General features: G+C 50.4%; 1 protein-coding gene across 11 annotated transcripts in view; it reads right to left on the minus strand.

The window, feature by feature from the left end:
• Nucleotides 1-26,285, minus strand: part of EPS15L1 (epidermal growth factor receptor pathway substrate 15 like 1) — a 95,619-nt gene that overhangs the window by 21,225 nt on the left and 48,109 nt on the right. For 8 of the 11 annotated variants that reach the window (XM_073900923.1, XM_025884750.2, XM_073900921.1 and 5 more), the window contains 8 exons: nt 20,446-20,607; nt 19,441-19,638; nt 17,989-18,159; nt 13,110-13,233; nt 12,059-12,109; nt 10,812-10,948; nt 6,525-6,585; nt 5,519-5,601 (listed from right to left, as the gene is read on the minus strand). In XM_073900923.1, coding sequence (XP_073757024.1) covers nt 5,519-5,601; nt 6,525-6,585; nt 10,812-10,948; nt 12,059-12,109; nt 13,110-13,233; nt 17,989-18,159; nt 19,441-19,638; nt 20,446-20,607 — 987 coding nt within the window. The remainder of the gene's footprint in view (nt 1-5,518; nt 5,602-6,524; nt 6,586-10,811; nt 10,949-12,058; nt 12,110-13,109; nt 13,234-17,988; nt 18,160-19,440; nt 19,639-20,445; nt 20,608-26,285) is intronic. The other 3 variants (XM_025884751.2, XM_073900922.1, XM_073900926.1) reach the window with 1 other exon arrangement.

The following is a 26,285-nucleotide window of genomic DNA, read 5'->3' on the forward strand; positions in this document are numbered from 1 at the left end:
CACCCCTGCTCCCACCCGACCCCATCTCAAGTGCAAATGGGACCATGTAATCCCAGCAAGAGAGACGCACAGGTGGGTGTGTGGGTAGAGGACAGGTTGGTACATAGCACTCAACGGCCCCAGTGCCCAAAGCTAACCTCTGGAGCACTCTTCAAGGCACACAGGGCCTTCATTACAGCCCCCCCACTATCCAATTCTTCCACCTCGTCTCTGCAGCTGGCCCCACCCCCTTGACAATTCCCCAGTCCCTGGAACCCCTTGCAGCCCGGTCTCCAGGGCACAGGGTCTCCAGCTGGGGAGCTCAGTCCACCCCATCGACCCCAAGCCCTTCTTTTCCTCAGAGACTAGCCAAACCAGATTTCACTGCCGCCCCTAGATCTCTCTCTGACACCCCTTCCTACCAACTGTGCCCGCTTGACATCGGTGGGACTCCATAGGACACACGTCACCATGGGTAAGCATGTGCCCCGCACCTGGCCGTTGTCTGCTGCGAGTGGGTGCAGGTGATGGGGGCAGCACGTCTCCTGGCTGGGCCTGTGGCGGGCTGTGACTGTCTCCGTGGGCGTCCCCTACCCTGAATGCCAGCACAGTGCTGGGCACAACAAGCCCCCACTGGCAGACAGACGAGCCACAGATGGGCCAGCTCAGGTCCCCCCTCCTCTGGGATCTGGTCACAGGGACATGGACGTGGCAACCTCTGCCTCGGGTATAGCCATGGACACCAGTCTCAGGTAGGGAAGAGGTGGCCGGCCCACAGTGAGAGGGAGGGGGCCTGGAGAGGCTGCTGGGCATCCCACTGGGCACCCTGGTTCCCCTCTGCCAGCTCCCAGGACCTCTAGGGTAGGATGCTGGCTCTGTGCTGATGACCTCACCTCACTCCCCAACAACCCCTTCCATTTTACACACAGGGAAACTGAGACACAGAGAGCGGATGCAGCCTGCAGTCATACGGCACCTCCGTGGTGGAGTCGGGGTAGGAGCCCACATTGTCTGCCTCCAGGGCCAGGGCTCCTGGGCCCTGCCCTCCGCGGCTGGCAGCCCACCCCTCGAAGTAGGTCTGGGGCCGTGTTCCAGGCAGAGCAGGCCAAGGGGTCAGCGGGCCAGAGAAAGCCCCGAGGACGACGGGGGTCAAATGAGCAAGACTCATTTCCCTACCAAGCCCATGCTGGCCCGCCAGGAAGCTCTGAGCAAGAGGGGCAGCTAGGGCTGGTGGGACTGTGGGAGGGCAAGGAGGCGCCCGCCTCCACAGCTGCTGCTCCCCTCTTCGGGGCTCTGTGGACACTTGTCCTTTTAGGTACAAGATTCAGGGAGTCTCTGAAAATCCCGCAGCTCCAGTTTCTGGAATCTCTGCCCGGCCAGGCTACAGAGCACAGGGGTCAGGGTTAGGGTGTGGAGTCCCAGCCCCGCCACTACAAACCGCTCCATGCCTCCGCTTCCTCATCTGTGACAGGACCGTGAGCACCGCACACCGCAGCCCTAGGGCTGCCGCAGCGTGAACCGCAACTGCGATCAAGTCTGTGTGTAAATTGCTCCAACAGGCACCCCCACAACATGGCGCAAAGATGGTACAATTATTATCATGCCAAGGATGTGGACATGACCGGAACTCCTTTAGATGCCTGTGAAAATCTGCAGACGCCCCGTCAGCTCCCAATCTTTCATTCCTGCTGCTGGCTGTTAGCCACAGATTACCCCAGAGGGAGACCGCATGGGAGCAGAGGCAAAGTGCTGAGCCACAGCTTAGCTTTAAAATGGTGGCTGAGGGTCTGCGGTTTGGGGAAGAAGAACGGGGGCGGGGGAGTGGGCAAAGGAGCTGGGAGGGCACATGGGTTCTGCTTCTGCCTCTGCCATTCACGGACCATAACATGGGCTCACGCAATTCCCGCACAACCTGAGACGAGCAGGCAAGGAATCAAAACCAATTTCTTAGTCGAGAGGAGGCGTGACCAGCCCAAAGGCCACCCGCCCCAAGGACCCCAGTCTTTGTCTCGGGGGTTGGGAATGCACCAGCTCAGGGGAAGGGGTGCAGAGTGGCGCCTGGAGCCCTCTGGACACACCCCACTGAGCGTCCACCTATCCCACGTGCTGCGGCCCGGACCACGAGCCGTAAGGACTGTCGGCAGCCAGGCTGACTCTCCGCCCCCCTCTTGTGTTCAAAGCCACTGAGCCGGTGGGCTCCCTCCAGTGTGACGGGGCTCCAACCATAAAGGCCACTCCCCCTGCGATCATGAGCTGTAGCCCTTCTAACACTGCCAAGCCCACGTCATTTCCGAATCCCACTTTTCATGACTCCAGGTTTCCCAAGAGGCCTCCTCTGGGACCCGACTCGTTCCTCCTCAGGCTGCAGCTTCAGGGAAAGTGGCTATTTTTAGAAGGGTTTCAGTAAAGCCGGCAGGGGCTCTCTGGGCTGGCACAGCATGAAGTGTGCTCAGAAAGAAAAAAAAGAGAAAAGCCACTATAAAAAGCAGCTCTAAGAGGAACACATTTGGGGTTCACAGTTTAAAGAGCTGGTTTAAAGCAAATGACTCTCAACTTTTAAGAAACAACCCTAAATGGGAATGCATAGCTTTAAACACCACTGGAGAAACGACTGGAAAGGCCCTGACAACCAGCCAAGGACTGCCGGGATAGCTTTTTTTTTCATGGGGCAGGGGTGAAATAATTATGTTTGAGTCTTGTTTTTATTCTCAAATGCTCAGAATTTGTTCTTAAAGCAAGGTGAAGGGTTGACAGGGTCTAAAAAAAATATCTGCAGGTATGGGGGGACCTCCACTTCGAGTGCAAGCCTGAAGAATCTTCTGAAGGAATCTGCTGGAACCAGCTCGCTGGCTGTCAACTTCACTCAGCACCGCCAGGCAGAGGAGGACACCTCAATTTAGGGTGGAGTTAAGAAAGGGCACCAGTGTGCATCACCTTGCCACCCCACTCAGATAGGGAAAAGCTGGCGATGTAAAAAACACACACACAAAAAAACATAAAACCAAGAAGCCAAAAAAAAAAAAAAGCCTTCTTGCCACTTCACTTTCATTTCCTTCAGCATTTTATTTATACACACGATGTTTTTCTTGAAAAACAGAAAGGGAACCAAAGGGAAAAACAGAGACCTACAAGGTTAGGGCTCGGTGTTCCGCTGGACAAGTGGCACGACATCAGGCGCTGACAGGAGCGTGGAAACCAAACAAAGCAGCGCCGGAGACAAATTTTCCACGGCCCCGTCCAGCCCCATCCCGCCTGGGGCCATGAACAGGAAGGGGCCACCGGCTCTGAAGTCACAAGCGCACGTGTGTGTGCAGCCTGATCGAGGGACACGCGGACAAGGAGAGGGAAGCCGGATCAGAGGGAAAACGCCATGTTCGGTTAGGACGGGCAGGACGACAGGCAGGGCCAGGCTCTGAACTGCCTGGCTCCGGGGAGTCTGTGCAGCCCCAGGACACGCAGAGACGGCCTGGAAGGGAGAGGGGCGGCCATTCCGCTGTCCAGAGCCCCTCCAGACTGGCCGCCCTGAGCAGCCCTCCACCAGCCCAGGCAGCCTCTACCAGCGTACCTCTCAACCTGGTCTCAGCCTCAGCCCCTGGGAGCTCTCCCCCACTCTCCCCTGCTCGGCCGCTGGGGCCAGCCTCCCCAAGGGAGAGGGGCGGGGGGAGTGGGCCCCGGTCTCCCGGCTCGAGAGCACAATGCAGACCCCTTCCTTTGGGGACTGCTGCCACCGTGTGGCACAAGTTCTCTGATTTCAGGAGTTGATTTCCTGCCTGCTAAGCAGGGACGGAAGCGGAGGATGCACAGCTCCATTCTCGAGGAGCAGGGGCATGTGTGACAGCCACCAAGCGACAGGCAAACGTTCGAGCAGACCTCCTGCCCTGGCGCCTTCTGGCCAAGCCCAGACAGCGTCCCGGCCGACAGTGCAGTGTCACGGAGTTTCCATACGGGGGAGGGAGGCTCATTCCCTCCAGGCACCGGAACGAGAGAGGCGGCTACACCAGCACCTCTGGGCTCCCTCCCGCGACAGCTGACCGGCAAACATTCTCCCTCTGGCCAGAAGCTGGATTTGCTACCTTGACAATGTACGCTCACGTGCTTCTTTGAAAACCTAAACAGAATCTCAAGAGCTGTGAGCGCCACAATCACACACGGGTTCACCACAAGTGCTCAGACAAGTGTGTGCCCATCAGGCTGAGCATGGAACCAGCAGGCAGGATGCCCCAAGGAGCTGGCACGGCAGGGGTGCCCAGCGGGGGCTGGCGGGGTCAGAAAGCGACTCCTTGTTGCGGAGGCTCGGCTCCCACATGCTCCAGAGACTCCCTCCCCAGCTCCCTCTCCACCATCTGGTTTCTGAGCCTCCCCAACAAGGAGGTGAGATCAGGTATGGAGGCTGTTTCCTGCCTGTGGCCACCCCCGCCTCATGCCGATGGTACCTGGGCTGGAGCAGGTGGATACTGCAGATCAGTGGAATGAGTAAAGAAAGCATGACTCTGGCCACAGGCTGTGCCCCACAAGACCCTCACCTGCCTGAGGGGCGGCCAAGAAGCAGCGGAGCACAAGGAGATCCTGGAGACGGGGCCCGGAGGCCAACATGGGGCACACCTAACATTGCTTTCCTTTAATACTTATCGAAGAAATCCGTAATCATGCTCAAAAGCAGGGGACGCTAAAGATTATACCAAAGACCAGCAACCCTCACATCACTGCCTCTCCCACTCACCCTGGCCGACGTCTTTGACTTCTTAGCAGTTTCTTCTGGAAATTACCTCTGTAATCATGGGCTTCTACTGTTATTTCTTGACCTGTCCATTTTGGACACGTTCTATTGACCGACTTCCTGCTACGTTAAAGACTTAGCTTTCCAGCCACACCTCCTCCAACCCCTCCTCGCAACAGGGCCCCAACACCACCTGGGACTATATTCACCTAACTCTGGCCACACCGATACTGCCCAGCCCGACAACTGCAGGGATGTCATCTGTCTTGAACAGCTCCCTTTCCCCCGTACATCTGTTCACGGAACCTAGCCCTCGCTTTCCAAACCTTTCTCGGGTTGTGTCGGGCAGCTCCCACTTACATAACCGGCCCACTTTCTCTGGATGCCTCCCGGCTGCCAGCCTGGGGCCAACGGTTTCAGCCTCAGCTGCCTGCACATGAGGCCTGCCCCCACTGTGACCCTCCTGAGCCCTCTGTGCCTAACACCTTCTCTGAGCCCATGCAGCCACAGCTCCACTGCCTGAGATCTGGCAGCTAACAAACACCAGGAGGACCAGGGGAACGACACTTATGCCTCGTGGAGGGATGCAGGGCCCTGGCAGTTCCACTCCGAGGAAGGGAAATGGAGCTGATCACAAGCACAGGCATCTTCTAGACCTTGCCTGCCGGCTCACAATCTCACATGAGGACATGTTTCAGCATCTGACAGGTGCCGGGAGATACATACGTGGTGCTAATAATTACGCTTGGCCGCTCACGACACAACCGCAAGAGGCACAAAGACACTGGCAGAGGCGCGCGTGCTCCGTGGGAGGGGGTTTACCTTGGACATCTGGCTGAAGTCGGCAAAGCCCTCAGCACTATTGAAGGACCCACTTCCGAAGGGGTCTAAGGTTCCAAAGGGACCTGCAAGTAGCACCAACAGAGGCAGAGTTACAGGGCATTCAAGGGACACACCTCCGGGGGCAGAGGGAGGTACTGCCTCTCAGTGGTCAACAGCCCCTGGCGCGCGACATCCGAGGAGGTAGCATTTGCTTTGCCAGGGCTGTGCGTCTGGATGCAGTCCCTCAATGCAGCCTCCCTGCCCCCAACCCGCCTTGGCTGGTGGTTGGTGCGGCTCGGCCAGAAGCCTCTCGCCGTGATGGCCGCCTCGGGCAGGGCCACAGGACAGTGCCCCGTATCAGTACTTCTAACCAGCGCTATTCACGGTCAGCAAAGGAGTGACAAGTGCAGAAGCACAGCCAACTGCCCTCCTGGGTCAAGGAGGGAGGTGCAGGTCTGCAGCAACCCACCACCCACACCTTGTATGTGGGGAGGTTGTCTGCGGGTGCAGTTTTCTCCTTTGGTGGGGCAACTTGCCTGCATAACCCATACACCCACCTATGAACCCAAACTCTATTGCCAACAAGCACGAGCTGCTAGGCAAGGCCGCAGAAGCAAGTGGGGTCTGATCCCAAAAGCAAGGGGGAATCCAAACTCTCCCCCCTCCCTTAATGCACAAGACAGGACCCTCAGTCAAACTTGGATTCTTTTAGGAAAAAGATCTGAAGGTACAAATCAAAGATTTGTACAGAGAAATGAGTAAAGAGTAACCAGGAACACTGGTGTTATTACTGACTGAATTCCCACTGCCAATCTTCCTTTGTGGAAAGATGAGCAGCTAGGGGGAGCTGGCTTTGGCCCAGGTACCTCAGGTGAGGATCTGGGTGCCACTGATTAATGACATAAACTCTGAGGACACACAGCTTTGGAAATGGAAGCAGGAACTGGGTGGGCTCCTTCCACTGGCTGGGGGGAGAGTCAGAAGGAAAATAAGTCATCAGTCTCACCTGATCCTTTTGAGGAGACACTGGAGGATGAAAAAGGATCACTGGATTCAAAGGGGTCGAGCTGAGTGAAAGGAGAGAGGGAAGAGTAAAAAGCAGTTCATTGGTTCACCCAACCATTCGTCCAAGCACAGACTTTCCTGCCATCTGCATACACTGAATCCGGTGCCGGCCATAAGGAGGAGAAAATGATTCAAACTAAACCCTGGTGGAGTAAAATCCCAACAGACCAACCCCTCCTGCAGAGCATACCTATAAACTCTGGACAAAATGCAAAAAAATAAGTAAACATAAGCAACCACCTGGAGGCTCAGGAAGTGAGCCAGAGCAGGAAGACTAGACGAGAATTCCAAGTTGGCAGGAGCCAGCAGCACAAAGTTGAGTCTTCTATCTAGACAGCTATAACCTGAGGGTTTCGGGAGGCTAGACCCCAACAGAAAACTCACTGTCTTTCTGGCCTGAAGACCAGAGGATGGTAGTCTGGGACAACCACAGTCATGAGAAAGGGACAAGGGCCCCAGAAAGGAGAGGCAGAGAACAGGAGTCCAAAATTTCATGATAAGCTCTGCCCAAGACAAGGGCTGACCCCAGCACTGTGTGCAGGAGGGCAGACTGAATGCAGCCTACAGCTAAGGTCACAAGTACGCAACTACAGGTGAGAGAAAGGGAGTTTGCAGTGGAGCCTCACCGAGTCAATTGCCTGCTGAAACAAAGCCATCTGGGCTCTTTGGAGGCATATACCAGTATCCAGTTACCGCAACAGAGCACTCACAATACACAGGATACATTTTGAAATTATTCAGCATAAGAAGAATCAGAAAAACTGTGGCCAGTTCTCAAGGGAAAAGACAATCAACAGAACCAATCCCAAGAGGACCCAGATGTTTTGGAATTCTTTGATGAGGATGACTTTAAAGCAGGAATAACTGTTCAATGAAGTAAAGGAAAACAGACTAAAGAGGAATGGATAGGAGATCTTAGCAGAAAAATAGAAACTATACAAAGAAACAAATGGAAATTCGAAAACTGAAAAAAGTACAATATCTAGAATAAAAACTTCACTAGGTCAGCTAAATGAGAGATGGTCAAGAAAAAAGTAAGTGAGGTTGAAGACAGATCAGTGGAAAGTACCCAATCTACAGAAAAAAGAGAAAAAAAAGAATGAAGAGAAAACAGAGTCTCAGGGACTTGTGGAGCCGTTAGTAAAACCTCTAATGTAAGAGTAATCGTAATCCCACAAAGAAAGGAGAGAATAAGGTAGAAAAAGAAAATGTCTTAAGGGAGTAATGGCCAAAAACTTGCCAAGTTTGGTAAAAGACCTGATTTACAGATTTAAGAACCTCGGCAAACCCCAAACAACTTAAATACAAAGAAAACCACACACACATATGCTTCACAGTCAAAACTACTGAAAAACAGAGCTAAAGAGCTAAGGCAGCCAGAGAAAAACAGCATGGTACCTACGGTGGGGGACAACTGCCTGAGAGACTCAGGACTTCTCCTCAAGGACAGGGAGGCCAGAAGGCAGTGGAATAACATCCAAAAGTGCCGGAAGGAAAAAAAAAATACTAGATCGGGCACAAATACCCTTCAAGAATGACAACAAAGGGACGCCTGGGTGGCTCAGTTGGTTAATTAAGCATCTGCCTTTGGCTCAGGTCATGATCCTGGGGTCCTGGGATCGAATCCTGCATGGGGCTCCCTGCTCAGCGGGGAAACTGCTTCTCCCTCTGCCTGCCACTCCTGCTGCTTGTGCTCTCTCCCTCTGACAAATAAATAAATAAATAAAATATTTAAAAAAAAGGGAATGACAACAAAGTAGACGTGTATTATAAGAAATGCCAAAGAAAGTTCTTCAGGCTTAATGAAAAGGATCTTGAGGGTAAATAAGATCTTGAGAAAGGAATGAGGGCATCAGAAATGGCAAATATATGGGTAAAAACAAAGAGACCGCCTTTTTCCCTTTTAACATTTCTTTTAGGGGTGCCTGGGTGGCTCACTCGGTTAAGCGTCTGCCTTGGGCTCAGGTCATGATCCCAGGGTCCTGGGATCGGGCCCCACGTCAGGCTCCATGCTCAGTGGGGAGCCTGCTTCTCCCTCTCCCTCTACTTTTCCCCCTGCTTGTGTTCCCTCTCCTGCTGTGTCTCTGTCAAATAAATAAATAAATCTTTAAAAAATACATATCTTTTAGACACATATAATGGATTAAAGCAAGATGGTCTTAGGGAGTTTATGGCATATTTAGATATATTCATATGACAGCTAGAACATAAGAGAAGACACTGCTGGCTGGGAAGGAGATGGACAAATGGACCCATATGGTTGCAAGTTCTCTACATTTTACATGAGTGATATAATATTAACTCCGAGTAGCATATGAAAAGTTAAGGGTGTATACGGTAATCCCTAAAGCAACCTCCAAAAATAATAGAAATAGGTATAGTTAAAAGAAGCCAACAAATACTAGAAAATGGAATTCTAGAAAACATTCAAATAATCTAAAAGGCAGCAGAGAGGGAACAGAGGAACAAAACACAGGGGATAAAAAGCAAGGAAATAATAAAATGGTAGATTTAAATCTAACCATATCAACAAGTGAATTAAATGTTAATGGACTAGACACTCTATTTTGAAGGCCAAGATTTCCAGGCCGGAGAGAAAAGCAGTCCCAACTATATGCTCACTATAAAAAACCCTTTGTGTATAAAGATCCAGGTAGACTGAAAGTAAATGGATGAAAAAAGATATAGCGGGCAAAGAGTAAGCGTAAGAAGGATGGAGGAAGGCTATTTCAATATGTGATAAAACAGATCTCAAGACAAAGATATCGCCAGAGGAAAAAAAGGAAGCTTTTATAATGATAAAAAGGTCACTGCATCAGGCTGATACAAGCAGCACAAATGTGTAGGCACCGGAGAGAGCTTCAAAACACATGAAGCAAAACTTGACGGAATTAACAGGGACATAGACAATTCCACAATCACAGACTTTAACATTCCTCTCTCAGCGATGGGTACAGTGGTAGAGCTACAAAACAAGCAAACAAAAACAGGACACAAACGATCGGAACTATCAGCCACACTGACATAACTGGCATTGATAGAACATGACACCCGGCAACTGTAGATCAACAATTCTCATCAATGGTATGTGGTATGGACACCAACATGAACCATAATATGGGTATCAATCAATTTAAAAGGACTGCAAACACACAAAATATGTTCTCTAATAATAGATTTAATTAAAAATCAGTATTACAAGGTATGTAAAGGAAGGAAAGAATATCTGGAAACAAAACAGTACTTTAAATAATCCATGCTTCAACAGAGAAATCACAAGGGAAACTAGAAAATATCTCAAACTAAAGGATAATGAAGATATGATATATGAAAATGTGTGGAATGCAGCTAAGTAGTGCTTAGGGTGAAATGTGTAGTTTTAAAATATTTATATTAGAAAAGATGGTCTAAAGTCAGTGACATCTTAAGATGTTAGAAATGGAAAAGCGAGTACTAACCCAAAATAAATAGGAGGAAGAAAATAATAAGCAGCAGAAATCAGTGAAATAGAAGCAAACAGGAGAGGAAATTAACAGAACCAAAAGCTAGTTCATGGACAAGCTCATCAGAGAGTAGGAACACAGATCACACACATAGACCAGTAGCAGAAACGAAAGGCCAGGCGTATCCCGTGACACGTCTATCAACAGAAATGTTACAAATTAATCCTTGCCTTCAAGGAGCTCTGGGTCTAGTGCGACAGACCAAGAGGTCCGTGGAGAAGAGGAAAACCAGGGAATCTGAGGGGTGGAGGGAGAGATGCAGCCTGGAACATGAAGGAAGGCTACACTGCCCTCACTAGACACGAGGATTCTCTGTTCAATCACAGAGTCACTTTTTTGTGCAGTGCAATGGGCCTAACACCATGCAACACACACGGTTTGCTAGATGCTGGGGATGGAGAGGGGCACGTGAATGCCTCACATGCTTTCAGTGCTGCCAGGAAGATGGCAGGGCGGCCGTGTGGAGCATGTGATGCCTTCTTTCATTTCAGTTTTATTGGGAGACGGGGCAGCAGTGGGAGCCGGAGATAGAACCCAGTGGGCCTGAGCTGAAGTGACAGGGGCACAGAAAGGAACAGAGAAAAGAGAGCTATTTGGGACCCAAGCCATCCTGACATGGGCTCATTAGCCCACTGAATGTGACAGCCTGAGTCATGGGACGAGCCTCACAGGGACAAGCACCAGGCACACGCAGTTAGCACCTATGTCTCCCCGGTGTCACTCACCTTTGAGGGTAAGGAAGGGTTTTTCGTGAATGGGTCTGAGGTAAACGGGTCATTCTTTGTCTGTTTCTTAAAGAAGTCGTCAGGCGCAGAGCCACGGAATGGGTCGCTTTCTTTGAAAGGATCCCCTCCGAATGGATCTAGAGGGTGTTTTGGAAAGTGAATAAAAACATGCCCCTATGAATAAACAACATTATGCTTCATGGAAGAACCCAAATGTACAAGAACACATAGCTGACTGACGCCATTTTATATGAAATTCTACAAAAGGGAAAAACCATAATGACAATAAGCAGGTCAGTGGTTGCCAGGAGCCTGGAGGTTGGGGGTGGGAGGCACAAGGGAACCTTCTGGGACAATGGAGGTGTTCTCGATCTCACACAACTGCACACATTTACCAAAACTTATCTAATTATACACTTAAAATTGGTGAATTTTGTTGTGTGTAAATTACACGTCCCAACAAAGCTGATTTTCATAATAAAAACATGGATAAATCCAGAGACAGAAAGCAGACTGGTGGTTGCCAGGGGCTGGGGGAGGGGGAAAGGGGCATGACCACTCATGGGGATGAGACTTCCGTTTAGGGGCTAGCAATGTTCTAGAACTACACAGAGGTGGTGGCTGTACATTATGAATGTACCAAATGTTACTGAATTGTCACTTTAAAATGGTGAATTTTGTGTTGTATGAATTTCACCTCAGTAAAAAAATAAAGAAGTAGATAAACAGGCAGCATGATCGCACCACCATACCCACGGTGTGCTCATTCCCCTGGAATGCGGGGTGCCGGCATGGTGAACAGACATGTTGCAACGCCACCGTCACCAGCAGGGAATGAGACACTAGGCTTTCGTGCAGTGCAGATGGCCGTGCTTCCCAGTACTGCCGCCACCTCTGCCATGTGTAGACTGAAGCCCCGCTGTGGGCAGGCGCTACACGGGGCCCCGATGCTACCACAGGACCAGGCTGCCGTGGGCAGGTCTGAAAAATCGCCTGGCCACTGGGAGCTCCTTTTCTAGCCCTGCTTCTCTTCACACTGTGAGGTCGGCAAGAAGGGGCACCCAACAGTGAAGGGGAGGGTAATGTCGCTGCCAGGCTTCCCCAGAAACTAAGCTCCCCTGTTGCCCTGTCGCAGGAGGCCTGGCAGACAGGCTGCTTTTCCATTTCCTTCAACTTGGAACTAGGAATGGAAAGAGTCTGAGGACAAGTCCACGAAAAAACAAAGTCTTTTCAACAAAGGCTTTTACCTGCTGAAGCTGTCTGTTGTTCTGCGAAGGGGTCATTCTGGAATGGGTCACCTAGGTTAGAGGAGAGAGGGATGTTTAGCTCTATGGCAGAAAGGACTCTGGCATATCCAAGTGGGAGCGGCCACTGGCCGAGGCAGCTTTTCTTAGTTGGGGTGTTTAAGATGAAATGAGGTATTGCTGGCTGCTCAACATGGGCTGGAGGCAGGGAAAATGTGGAGTGAGCCAGAATTCACTCCTCTCCTTCTCTGCCACACTTTACGCTTGTATCTCATCTCCCTCTCACCTCCTCCCCCAGGTACGACAACACAGGACCCCAGGGCTGCCCCAGTCCTCAACCCACAGGCAGCCCTGGAGCGATGATGAGCTCCACATATCCAAGCTTCAGGAGCTGCCCGATTCCTCTCGTGGACCTGCGGAGCTTTGATCCCACACCTGACACTGGAAGGGCACCCCCACTGCCCTCTCCCTGCCCCGGCACCTCGCTCGGGAACATACAGAGAGCCTTCCTGGAAGGCTTTCAGGCTTCCTGCTCTGAAAAAAAAAAAACACAGGGAAACCGAGGAAAACTTGTTTCTAGAAGTCTTCCTGGTTATTCTCGACCCTTGTGTGGCTCTGGGTAAATGTGTCACATGAAGACCTTAGACTTATGTGGGGATCTGTCCTTCACTGGGTAGTTTCATAATCATGACTACATCTGATTGTCTTATTGATCCCACCAAGATAGTGAGGGAGAATTTACCACCCCTTCTGGAGGCTGGGAACCGAGGTGTGCAGAGGTTAAGGGCGGAGCCAGCTGCCCTTGAATGTGGGCACCTGGCTGGGAGGTGGGAGGTGGGAGGTGGGAGCTGAGCTCTTCCCCCACACACCAACGCCTCCGTTCTGTAGTGAACCAGCGGAGGTGGAACACTCAGGTAGCCCAGGAGGCTCCAAGAATTCCCTTCCCCCTCCGTTCCAGAAGGAGCTATCTTGCAACCATTCTAGTCATCAGACAGTTCTAAACAGCACAAAGTAAACGGCCCTCCAATGACGAAGTGGGCACCGGGCCAGATACCTTTGAAGGGATCAGCTCCTTTAAATGGGTCGGATTTGAAGGGGTCTTCGGCCTGGAAAGGATCCGGATGCAATTCTTGGGCATTGTTGCTAAATAACAAGGCTTTATTTTTGAAAGGATCGTCCTATAATTTTGTGAAGAGACAGGACAGGAATTTTATTATTTCAAATTTAAAGCAAAGTACAGAATTCCCTACCCAACTTGCATATTTCTCCTTCAAGCAGTGGGACCTTACAGAGAACGATTAAAAAATCATCAAAGAAATGTGGACGTTGGTTCATAGTGACGTGCCGACAGTAGTTTGTTCGCGGTGACAAATGTTCATTTGCAGGGAAAAGGCATTAATGATAGGGGAAGCTGGGTGTGGGGTATGGGCGAACTTTCTGTACTCCCTTTAAGTTTTCCTGTAAGTCCACCACTCTTGCAAACTGAAAGTTTATTTAAAAATTGAGTGGACGCAACCCAAACAAACGTCCGCTGACGGACGAACAGATATACTGGATGTAGTATGTAAAGATAAAGGAAATATTATTGATCCTTGAGGACATTATGCTGAGTGAAACAAGCCAGTCATGAAAAGACAAATGCTGTGTGACAGTGTCACTTTATATGAGGTCCCTAGAGGAGTCAGAGTCAGAGACAGAAAGTAGAGCGGCGGGTGCCAGGGGCTGGGGGAGCAGGATGGGGAGTGGGGGTTCAGGGGGTATGAAAACGTTCCGGAGTTTAGTTGCGCAATGTGAATATATTGAGGCATGGTTCAGATGGTCGATTCTATGTTATGTGTATTTTCTCACAATTAGAAATTCTTCTTAAAAATAAATCACTAAGTCAGAAAACAGTGGTATTTTTGGAAATGTCAAAAAGAAAACCAAACAAGCCACTCAACGACAGCATGGGTCTCGTTCAAAAGTGTAGCCTCCCTCAATCTTTTTTTCACAGAACGTCTACCTATGTGGGCATTTTTTAAATGCTCTTTCCACACCAAGAAACACGCGGGCTATTTACATCTTGGGAGGAAATGAGTTGCTTATGAAGTCAGAACTACTAGAGCATATACACTTTGCACTTTGCATGTTTTTAAAAAAGTGCTTATTTCTAGAAACAAACAAGCATGTTTAAACCAGAAGGAAAAAAAAATTTGCTTTTGAAGAGCACATTTTTATAGTTGAAAATGGCCCAAATGTTGGTGGGGGGGTATAATCTACACAGGAACAATGCACTTCGTTTAGAAACAGTGAGTGTATTTTGGTTAATAAAGACACACCCTCAGTGAAAACACGAAGGTTTCACTGTGATATGAAAAAGCACAACATCCTCACTGAATCTGGCAGATGTGTCGGCACCCATGGGGCTGGCAAAAATCCATTATTCCAAAGCCAAATAATTAAAGAGCTGGGGCTTCCGTAAAAATACAGACAATGGTTACAGGGCAATGACGTCAAAGGAAGATTCCTGACGAGGCTCCCAGCACTCTGGGCTGGCCAACTTTGGGAAGCAGGATGGCTTTCAGAGGCACTGGGCCAATGGGAAGCCCCAGGCTTCAGAAGGATGACCAACACCCTTGCCCTCTGATGAATACAGAATGACTTTTCTTACCTGGGAAAGATTATCTGCAGCCTCCAACCACAGGGCTTCCCAAGGTGGGGAAACCAAGCAGGGTTCTTAGGCAAGGAAGTACAGATGTCTGCAAGCACCGCGTCTGGCGGAAGTGTGCGGTTCGTTAAGGACAGCATGGTGCTAACACCTGCACGAAGCATGCACCCAGCAAGCGTCTGATGGGGCTCTCTGACACAGATAAATATGAGGGAGAAGTCCTAATCTAAAGAAGCTGGGAGGCCAAGATGGAAAATCAACCTTTCACAATGTACCATGGGGGAAGGAATGTATCTGTTCCAGAAGAATGGAGAGAGATGATGACCGGGATACGGGTGTGCGTTAAGATGACAGCTTGGTCTCAGACTGGAAGCTTCCATCTAGTTTTTAACAGTACTGGTTTACAAGCTGGTGGGGTTTTTTTTTTCTTTAATGTTTTCGATCACCACTTGGAAGCCTGCCAAATAAGAGGGGGTGATGGCAGAGAGGAGACTGTGATTCTAGGGGCTCTGGCTGCGAGCCCCCTGAACTGAAAGTCAGGTCTGCAATCTCTTTCTCAGGGGCAATTACTTGCCTAAGGCAGCAATCGCTCCCTCCCCTTCAAAGAAGAAGCCTAAAGAGACCCCAGGAGGATTCATGTACGTAAGGTAACCACCAGTGGTTCTGATTCTATTTCATGGATTCGGAGCAGAAAATGAGATTTCCCCTGGTGCAGACATGCCATAAACGCCACCCTCCACTGACCACTTAGCAGTGAGAACTGAGCCAGCTGCCACTTGGGAGACACAGTGCAGCAGACAAGCACCAGGGCAAAAGACAGAGTAAAATACCTCGAACACAGAGTTCAGGAACTAGTCTTAAGTTCTGTACTTGTTAAGAAATAGATGTGACTACTCTGAAAGGAGTTACTGTGACTTTCCTTCCCTTTAGATGGGGGCTGGGCAGTGGTGTGCTGGTGAACCAGCTGAGGGAAAAAAAAAAAAAAAGCCCTGATTGGTAGCTTCTGCCAGTTCCCATGGTGTAAAAACTCCCACCGTGGCTGAATCCAAGTTACCAAAAATTGAACAATCAGGTTACAAAATTCCTATTTAATAATCAGCTCTGGAAAGTCAAGAAAATATGGCTCCAGCATGCCAGTGGGGCTGGATGCAACAACCCAATGATGAGTTCTTGGCGAGGCTTAAGTCTGGGATGATTTATTACCTTCTCTCTACTAGACAGGTTGGCTGGGTGCCGTCTTCAAGGGCAAGAGGCCAGTATTATCATCATCAGATGAGAGACAAGAAATAAATTTTGCTTTAAGAAGCATCAGTCTCTTGGACAAAGTAACATAGTTATGAGCTTAACACTAAAGTCAGTAACTTTAGAACTGTCCAGCCTTAGAAAGTTCTAGATGCACCTCTCTGGTTACACTATTCTCAGGGGACTAAACCCCTCACTTTCACCCACCTCAAAGAGAACTAAGAGCTCTGTGAAGCAGTCTTGAAATATTCAAGAGTAAACAAAAAGCCCTGTTCGAAGTATTTATTAAGAAAAGGAAACAAACCGAAAAATGCTTTAAAAACTGTATTTGTACAACAAGATAAATATAGTTTTTCTTTCGGACACTGGTTGCAAGTTTCTATGTGACATATCTGACATCGACATTCCAGGATGAGTTGACTATCATGTAAACTTTGCCCTGCTTACAAGATGAATGAAAATAAGGAAAGATTAAAAATCGGGGGGGGGGCCAAGGGGAGGAGGGAAATCACTGGCCACTTGCAAACTGCCACTCTGCTGCCAACTTTTTATCCAAGGAAACCGATCTTATTCGAACCTGCAAAAGGGTTTGAGAGTGAGCTGTTTCGTGAATGAAGATGAAACAGGACAAGCCCAAAGCTGTGCAAGGGGACCAACGCCAGATGGGGAAAGTGAAAGCAGGGCCGTGAAGCTGAAATGCACACACAGACAGGGGACAGCCGGACAGCCAAGAGGGCAACTCTGCCTCAAGCACTTAACGATGAGTGGATGTTGTTCCATAGTCTAAATTCAGACAATCAAGCTGAATTTGGGCCCCAGGGTGGATATGGAATTCACCCACTTACAATTCCATGACAAAAAGGAATCTGTGAATAGCAGAGGGAAGCAGCAAGGGCCAGAGACAGGAGACAGAGGAGAGCACCAACAGCATCTTCTAAGCGACCCAGGGAAGGAGGCGTAAGCTTCCCCATAAATTCCTGGGGCTGACTACTCAGCTGCTGAGGAAAGAAACACGTAAGAAATGAACATGAAGAGCTAAGTCTCTAGTTGAGAGAGACAGAAGCCGTTATTATTACAGGAAGGAAAAGGAATCTGCAAAGCCAACAGGGCCAGGAGCAGAAAAGGAGGGCTCGGAGGAGGAGTCCTGGACGAGGGGGCAGCAGTGCGGGGCGAGCAGTGAAAGGCTTCGGAAACACAGCACGACCAAACCATCGAGACCAACCGTGTCCCACTGGCTCCCTCAGGAGCACAGTGATGCTCTCATCAGCCAGACTAGAGTGGAAATGCTGGGGCTCGGGGCCAGGAACGAGGGGACCTGACAATTTGAGGAAAAAGTAACACTGGCTGGATGTGAGCAGCCCGAGAGTCCACAGAAACCAGAGAGGCCAACAGCCCCGTGGGCCTTGATCAGGAACCCTAGGGTCATAGAGTGCCGAGGTTTTCAGTGTAACCAAAATTGCAAGAGAGAGGCCAGTTCATAGGTCAAACAGCAGTGCCTCGAAAGGGCTGTCACTTTTCTTGATCTTTAGCAATACATTCGATTTTCAAGGTGCTCCTTGTGGGAACACAGACACACACACAGACACACACACACACACACACACAGACACACACACACACAGACACACACACACACACACAGACACACACACAGACACACACACACACACACACACACACACTCTCCCCTGGTCCCCCCAACTAGCAGGATATAGGGTTTCACAATGTGTGAGAGCTTGATTCAGTTTTGGTTACTTTTGGGAAGCCCTCCAAATGTGGGTGCTCAGCCCACTAGAGAGGATCTTTAAACACTGGTTTACAAAGGAGTCAGGCCTATCCTTTGCTTTGTCCCGGAAGCAAGGCCGGAGCACAGCCATGTACACTGGGCCGCAGGGCCTGTGGGGACACGCAGAGCGGCAGTGGACACAAGAAACACCCTGCATTTGGACAGAATCAAGGCTGGCAAGCGCCGGATCCCACAGGCAGGGCATCCTCTGATCTCAACGTGGGACCTAATCCCAGGACTTGAGTATGTTTATTCGACCTTTACCATGGCTCCAAAACCGCCCCTCTCTGTCAGAGAGACCCCCTCGCTCAGGTCGGCTAGGTTGGTCAGGCTGGCGCCGTGGGCCCCGTCGAGCGCCTCGTCGTACTGCTCCAGGGTCCTGTGGGCTTCCTGGTGGCTCTCGTGCAGCTCGGAAAGCTTGCTTCGTGCCTACACAACAAAGATGGCCGCTAGCACACGGGGTTTAGGGGAAAAGTGTCAGGCGAGGCATTTTCTTCTCCTAATGCCCAACCCCGAGTGATTCAGATGGGAAACTGAATTACTTGCCTACAGAGTTTACAAGAAGCGAGACCACGGTAAACCAGAATGAGGTCCTTCCCGCCGCCCCATGAGGCCTCTCTGTATCCCCACCCCCCGAGGGAGGCCCGTGATCAAACAGACTTTTGTCAATTCTGAACAAACTGAAACTGGTAAAATCCAGATTCACAATCTGTTCCAAGCGATTATCAACATTTTCCTTTATGGAGTTTTTATCACCCTGTTTGCATTAATAAGCAGCAGCGAACTTCACTGTTATTACTAACACACACTCATGTCTCGGTTCCTATCTACCTGTACAAACTCTTACTGCTTGGAGGTAAAAGGTCTTAAGATAATAACTACACCTGTTCATTAAGAATGAAACACAGTATACGGTATTAAACCCCTGGCACATGTTTGTAATCAACTTTTGTCTGTAACCTGGCAAAAAGAGTGAGAGATGGAGCCAGTCAGGAAAGGAAGCACGACTAGCCATTTTGACACTGCCAAGGGCGAGCATCACCCCCACTCCGCAGATGGGACACGCAGGGGCCATTGTGTACAGGGGAGGAGAGGAGCCCTCCCTCTGCTGGTGAGCCACCGCTGCAGGCCTCAGGGCCCTCACACGGGCATGGGAAAAGGACAGGGTGCCCAGACAGCTTGAAGAACTTGAAGAAGCATGGGGTGATGCTGGTCATAGGGTGGGGCCTCCTCCATGTGCCAGTCCGCAAACTGCATGGGGATGGAGAGGTGCTGGAACCGATCTCAGACTCTGTCCCTCTCGCTTGTCCAAGAACCACGCTGGTAAGGGCATTTCTGTGCCCAAGACCCTCTCCACAGGAGCTCTTCAAGTCCTCACGCAGACCCTGCCCATTCCCCCCAAATGGCACGCACTCAGGTGGGGAAGTGGAAGGCAAAGCAAACTGCCACCGGGCCAAAGTCAGCACAACGCCCGCATACACACTGGAGGGTTCTGGGGGCTCACCCTCCAGGCCAGGGTGGCAGCCTCTCAGAAGAGAGCCTAACATAAATGAGGTGGGTGACAGCAAAGGAAACAAGTGGCCTCGGTGCAGGTGCAGACCAACACAGGCTGGTCACATATAGCACTGTGACAGGTCACCGCAGCTACTCCACGTGCCAGAAGGCCCCGCCACGGCCAGCAGAGGCGGGGGCCCGCCCTCAGCAAGGTACCTGGTTGATTTCGTCTTGTGTTGATTTCAGGGACTTGATGATGGTTTCCAGTTGAACTTTCCCAGCCTGAATGCTCTGCTCCAGCTGGGTTTCTTCCTGCTGCAATCGGTTCAGCTCAGACTTGGCCCGGTTCAGGTCATCTTCCTGGGACTTGAGATCGGATTCCTGAGACTGGATTTGGGTCTTCAATGAGGAAATCTGAAATGAGATGAAATATGACTGAGGGAGAATTTTTTTTTTTTCCTAAGATTTTACTTATTTATTTGAGAGAGAGAGCATCTGCGCAAGTGGCAGAAGGAATAGAGAGGGGCAAGCAGACTCCGCGCTGAGTGCAGAGCCCGATGTGGGGCTTGATGTCACAACCTGAGCCTAAACCAAGAGCTGGACACTCAACCAACTGAGCCACCCAGGCGCCCCAAAGGAGAATTCTTAATTCACGTTGTTGGAAGGAGCTAGCCCAGTGAGGCAGACACCAGCCCGATGGCCGGACGCCTGGCCTCCTTCCAGGGCCCTCTCTCCACTCGCAAGACAGAGAGAAACAAGGCAGACATACTCAAAACCATGTAACTGGCAGAAAGTCAATTTGGGATAAGGAAGAATGAAACCTGGGATAAGCACAGGCAATCTGTCCCCCAGGGGCTAAAGATCCCCGAACAAGGCCGCAGAGGAGGACACAAGGCTTTACAATCTGCTGAGGCTGCAGCCCCTCTGGTTTGTAATGAGCAGTGAAGACAGCAGAGCGGGAGAGGGGCGTGCTGGCCCCCCTGTGCTGTGAGGTACAGGCCAGGGTGAGGTATCCACACACACAGGTTAGCAGGGACCAAAGGCCATTCACCGTATGGCTTGGTGGGTGAGACTGAAGTTAGGCCACAGATGCTTGGTCGCTTTTTCAAGTGGTATGTCTCTATTAATCCAGGAGGATGTCTCAGCCCTGTGTTTCAAGGGCATCGTGAGCTCAAAGAAGGCTGCAGGAAGCCCCCCTGCGGTACTGGGTGCGAGACTCACCATCTGAGTCTCGTCCTGGCACTTCTGCCTCACGTCGCTCAGCATGTCTCGGAGCTTGGCCTTCTGCTGATCCATTTCGTCAAGGCGGTCTTGGGCGTCCTGTTTCTGAGCTTCTAGCTCTTGTAAACTGCTTGTTTCCCGGTCTAAATCATTTTGTAATTCCTAGGAAGAGTTACATCACTTTACTTGAGACGGATAAGAATGGGGAATATCCAGGTAACAGGGTCTCAGCCTGGGCTGGAGCCCCCAGGACGTCCTACAAAACCGCCTGTGCCCCCAGTCTGCACTTGGCAGGCATCCGGTGCACACCTGCTGTAAATGCGTGCATCCTGGCTTGGCGGCTGTGGACTGAGCTCTCACTAAGTGTCCTGGCAAATACTTACTGACAGCCTAAGAGAGGCCAAGGGCCAGGAGAGTGGCTGGGTCCCAGCAAGAACAGCTGTCCAGTGGATGTGGTCAGGGGTGGAGAGAGGAGAGGCATCACCCAAACATAAATAAACTGGGAGGAATGGAACCAACAGAATGCATGAGTGCTGTTGGATGGACTTGGGGGCATGGGGAGACCGACCGATGCTGCACATATGGAGGGGACCCCCACGGAAGCACTACTTAGGGTGGACCTGAAGGACAAGCAGGCAGCAGCCACGTGAAGAGCCAGGAGGAAAGGAGCCCAATGGTGGGGGGACAGCAGGGGGCCCAAGGTGGGGAAGGGGGGTGGTTGGGCTCCAACTCGAGCCAAAGGAAGCAGGGCCACACCAAAGAGTCCGCACTTGCTTCTGGGGCAGGACACTGAAGTATGGGCTTGGGACACGACGCTTCTCCACTGCTAACGCTCCTCCAAATTGGCAGTATCTATCAAGATGACCTAGCAGCTACCCTCAGACCCGACTATGACACCTCTAGGAAAAGCACCTTAAGAGGTGTACGACACATGTGACTACATGTAGTGTGTGAGAGCAAAACCTGTAAACAATGTAAATTTCCACCAGACGGACCTGGCTAACAACTGCGGTACAGTCTTACCCTAAGAGAAGCTGCACCTCATACTCTGAGTTACAATGTGAAGCAAACAAGGCACGTGGCAGAGCACATGTGTACTTTGCATTCTGGCATTCGTGCAAACAGGAAGGAGAGAATATGCACAAATCTCTCTCCTTAAACATGCACATGACCTTCCTGGAAGGCCTCATGGGAGCCAATGAACTGCAGCACTGAGGGGGTGAAGAGGAGGGCAGGAGGCTTCACGCCTTTTGATTTTCAACCAGGCAAGTATCTTATCAAATGTCTTACAACTAAAGCTAAAATCACGGATGGGTGGGGCAGAAGAGATGGAGGCCTGGGGGTGCTGACGACGGGAGCAGGGAGGGGGCCTGGAGCTAGGTGAGATGGTGGCCGTGGGAACCAAAGTAAGGGAAAGATTTGAGGGGACCTTGAGGGTACAGGAAGACAGGGATGGTGAGGCCGATCCCCAGGGCTGGCCTGGGCTATGGGTTGCTGGTGCCATTTTAGGAAAAAATCCAAAGCAGTCACAGCGTCTCCTCTCTGCCTTGATAAAAATGTCATGCCTCTCTCCTCTCTGGATAGCTCCCCAGGCTCCCTGCCCCTGACCTTTAATTAAGGAAGCAGATCCTCAGTCTGACAAGTTTGGGGAAGGGAAGAGACTGGTGGTAGGGAGTCTAGGACATGGGTCTGCCACATCTGCAGGAAGAACAGTGATGGAGGAGGAGGAGACGAAGCAGGGAGGCGGGTCAGGCCCAGTGTGGTAGCCTGGGAAACCAGGTGGCCAACAGCCTGGGACATCAAGGAATCTGAGTCTCATTCTATAAAGAAGAAGGAGGAATCAAAGAGCCCCACAGGGACAAAGACCCACCAGCTCATGGTTAGGATGGGAGCTGGGTCAGAATGGGGAAGGTGTCTAAGCAAAAAGAACACAGAAATAACCCAGACAACCTACAAACTCAACTCAATTCAAACCCCCCCAGAATCCCCTGCTGGCTTCTGTACAGAAACTGACAAGCTGATGCCAAAATTCATTAAGGAAATGCAAGGGACTCGGAATAGCCAAAACAATCTTGAAAAAGAAGAAACAAAGTGGCAGGACTCATACTTTTCAATTTCAAAATTTACAACAGACATACCTCAGATACATCGTAGGTTTGGTTCCAAATCACTGCAATAAGCAAATATTGCGATAAAGCAAGTCAAATGAATTTTTTAGCTTCCCAGTGCATATAAAAGTATGTTTATACTATACTGCAATCTATTAAGTATACAACAGCATTATGTCTAAAAATAAATGTACACACCTTAAATAAAATAATACTTTATTGCTAAAAATTGCTAACCATCATCTGAGCTTTCAGTGAGTCATAGTCTCTGATCACAGATCACCATAACATATATAATAATGAAAAAGTTTGAAAGATTGCAAAACCACCAAAATGGGACAGAGACACAAACTGAGCAAATGCTACTGGGAAAATGGTGCTGATAAATTTGCTTGACACAGGGTTGCCACAAACCTTCAATTTGTAAAACAAAAACAAAAAAACCACACAGTATCCGCAAAGCACAATCTAGTGAAGCACAATAAAATGAGGTATGCCTCTAAGAAGCTCAGTCATCAAGACAGTGTGGTATTGACATAAGGAGAAATGCAGGTAGATCAACGGGATAGAATTCAGAGTCCAGATATAAAGCCACACATCGATGGCCAAGTGATATCCAACAGGGGTGCCAAGACCATTCAATGGAGAAAGAACAGTTTCCTCAACGAATGGTGCTGGGACAACTGGATCTCCACATGCAAAAGAAGGAAGTCAGACCCCTACCTCACACCATATGCAAAAATTAACTGAAAGCAGATCAAAGATCTAAATGTAAGAGCTTAAAATGATAAAATCTTAGAAGAAAACATGGCGTAAATCTTTGTGACCCTGAATTTGGCAATGAGTTCTTAGATATGACACCAAAGGCAAGAGCAGGGGAAAAAAAAAAAAAAGGAATAGACTGGATTCACCAAAATTTAAAAACTTCATGCTTCAAAGGACACCATTAAGAAAGTAAAGACAACCCACAATATTTGCAAATCACATATCTGATGAAGAACTTATATCTAGAAACTATCAAGAACTCTTACCACCCAGCTATTGAAAGACAATCCAATTTAAAAATGGTCAAAGGGTCCGAACAGACATTTCTCCAAAGAAGGTACACAAATGGCCAATGGGCACATGAAAAGATGCTCAACATCATTAGGGAAAGTGTTAGGGGCAATCAGGTACCGCTCCACACCCACTAGGAAGGCTAAAATAAAAAATGGGAAATAAGTGCTGGCGAGGATATGGAGAAACAGGAACCCTTATGCATTATAGGCCGGAACGTAAAATGGCACAGCCACGTTGCAAAACAGTCTGGCAGTTCCTCAAAAGAGTTACCATATGATCCAGCCATTCCACTCCTAGGTAACAGACCCAACAGAAGTGAAATCATATGTCCATGTGACTTGCACATGAACGTTCACAGTGACGTCATTTGCAATAGCTAAAAAGTCAAAGAACCCAAATATCCATCAACAGATGAACAGACGAACAAAATGTGGTCCAGCCACACTGTAGGGTCTCACTCAGCCACAAAAACGAAGGATACACTGACACATGCTGGTTCATCATTCACGACGTGGATGAACCTTGAAAACACGAGGTGGAGTGAAAGAAGCCAGACACAGAGGTCACACCATGTATGAGTCCATTACCACGCAATGTCCAGGTCAGGTAAATCCGAAGACAGGAAGCAGATCAGTGGTTGCTAGGGGCTGGCGAGGGGAACGGGGACTGCTAATGGGGACAGGGCTTCCTTTCGGAGTGAGGAAAGTGCGGACGGACTGACAGTGGTGATGGTTGTACAGCCCTGAGCACGCACTAAACACCACTGAATTATACGCTTTAAATGGATGGACTGTGTGTATGTGAGTTCTAGCTCAGTAAGGCTGTTGTCACAAAAACAAAATAAAACGAAAAACCAGGCAAAGAAGCTGCAGGTGCTCACCAGAATGACAGCAATGGAAATGGAGGTGAGAGACCCCCCAGGGAGGACGGGGAAGGGGTACCCTGGGAACAGGACCGTGGGAGCTGAAGCTGAACCTTCCGCTGCCTAAAACCAAACATAAAAGGACCTGAGGACAAAGGACTCATATTCCACGTGGGGCCCTGACCCACAGAACTGTGCTACTGGGTGTGGCAAGTGATCTCCTGGCCAGACCCATGTGGGGAAAGGTGGCAGGAACCAAAGCCAAACCTGGTTTTCACAGGGGAACTTGCAAAAAATACAGTGTCCTGTCTAGGACCAAAAGCTGCCATCAAGTGCTACAGCAGAGCCCCGAGCTGGCCGGCTTACAAATGAGGCCCCCACAGAACAGGGGCCAGTCTGGCTGGCGCTGGGCTCCCTCCCGGCTCTGGGGAGCTACTGAGGCACACAAGGACCCCAGCACCTGAAAGACTGCAGGTACGTGCCCGTCAGAGCCCACCAGCCAGGGCTCTAGGCGGCTTGGCGGCACCTGTCACAGACCAGAGGAGACAGTACCTTCAGATGTCAGAACAAGTCACTGCAAAGACCTGACATCTTCCTCAGAATCGCCCAGAGCAGGCACCAGAGACCCGATGATTGGTTTCCTGGGCAGTTAAAGGCCATCATAGCACCCAGATCCTCAGGGACCAGAATGAAAACCAAATCATGTTCATGGCAACCCAGACCCAGCAGGAAGGGAAAACCGGCCACACGGCCATGTCGCGGGCTAGGCCCTGCCCAGGCATGAGGGACGAGGGGCCAGCTCCGCCACACCCCAGGACTAGAAGGATGGAAGCTGAGGGGATGCAGGGCACGGAGGGGCGGGAGTGGGCTCTGTGTCTGAGGGATCAGTTCTAGGACATGGATAGAAATCAGAGGCCTGAGAGAGAATAAAATGGCAGGAGGAACGTACTGTGGGGGCTTTCAGAGAAATACAGTCACTTCGCCTGCAAGGTGGCCTTATAACTGAAGCAGCTCATCTGAGCAAAAAAGCCGTTCCTGTCAGAGGCAGGCCAGTCCCTGCTTTCCAACCCGAAACATTCCAGGAGACCATCTACAGCCCAGTCCTCACTGCTAACATGCATGGACAGTGAGAAGCCAGGAAAGGAAAGAAGGCTCTGGACACCGCACAGCGTGAACCGGTGAGTGTCCCGAAGCAGCAGGCACATCTACCCCACCTCACCTGCAGACCACAGCCACGACACATGGCCCTTCCCACAGATCGGCGGGACATGCCATCCTCCCAGTCTCCCAGAATCCTCCAGTCCCCTTGTGGGTGGCACAGGGGAGGGCCACCCAGCACCTCGAGAGCCCGATGCTACTTACTTGCCCTGGCTCAGGTCCACACCCTCAGAGGTGGCCCAGAAAGAACCGGCCACTGTCCTGGCACACACGGCCACTCTTGGCTCTGTGAGCAGCCCACGCACTGACCCTCGGTGCCTGCTGGGGAGATGGAAGCTAGGAGGCCGAGCCACCGGTCCGGGTCACTCAGGTGAGGCCCGGTGGAGCTGGAGTCCTGACCACTTGGCCATGCTCCTCTCCCCCACCCAGCTCTGAGCTCAGAACACTCAAAGTCCTCAAGCAGAGACCACCAGTCCCAGTGGCACTTCTAGCGCTCACTCTCAGGGTGCCACAGCCACCTCAGACCCGAGACATCGTGGGAACCCATGTGCCTTCACTGGTGCAGCTGCCCGGGGCTGACTGCTTTGCTCTGGTGCAGACTCCCGTCTGCTCAAATGATGAGAAGAGCAGGGAGGGCCCTGAGTGAGTGCTGA

This window comes from Callorhinus ursinus, unplaced genomic scaffold (genome assembly GCF_003265705.2).
Source record: "Callorhinus ursinus isolate GAN/ISIS: 27379988/994484 unplaced genomic scaffold, GSC_fseal_2.0 scaffold15, whole genome shotgun sequence".
In the NCBI taxonomy this organism is placed as follows: domain Eukaryota; kingdom Metazoa; phylum Chordata; class Mammalia; order Carnivora; family Otariidae; genus Callorhinus; species Callorhinus ursinus.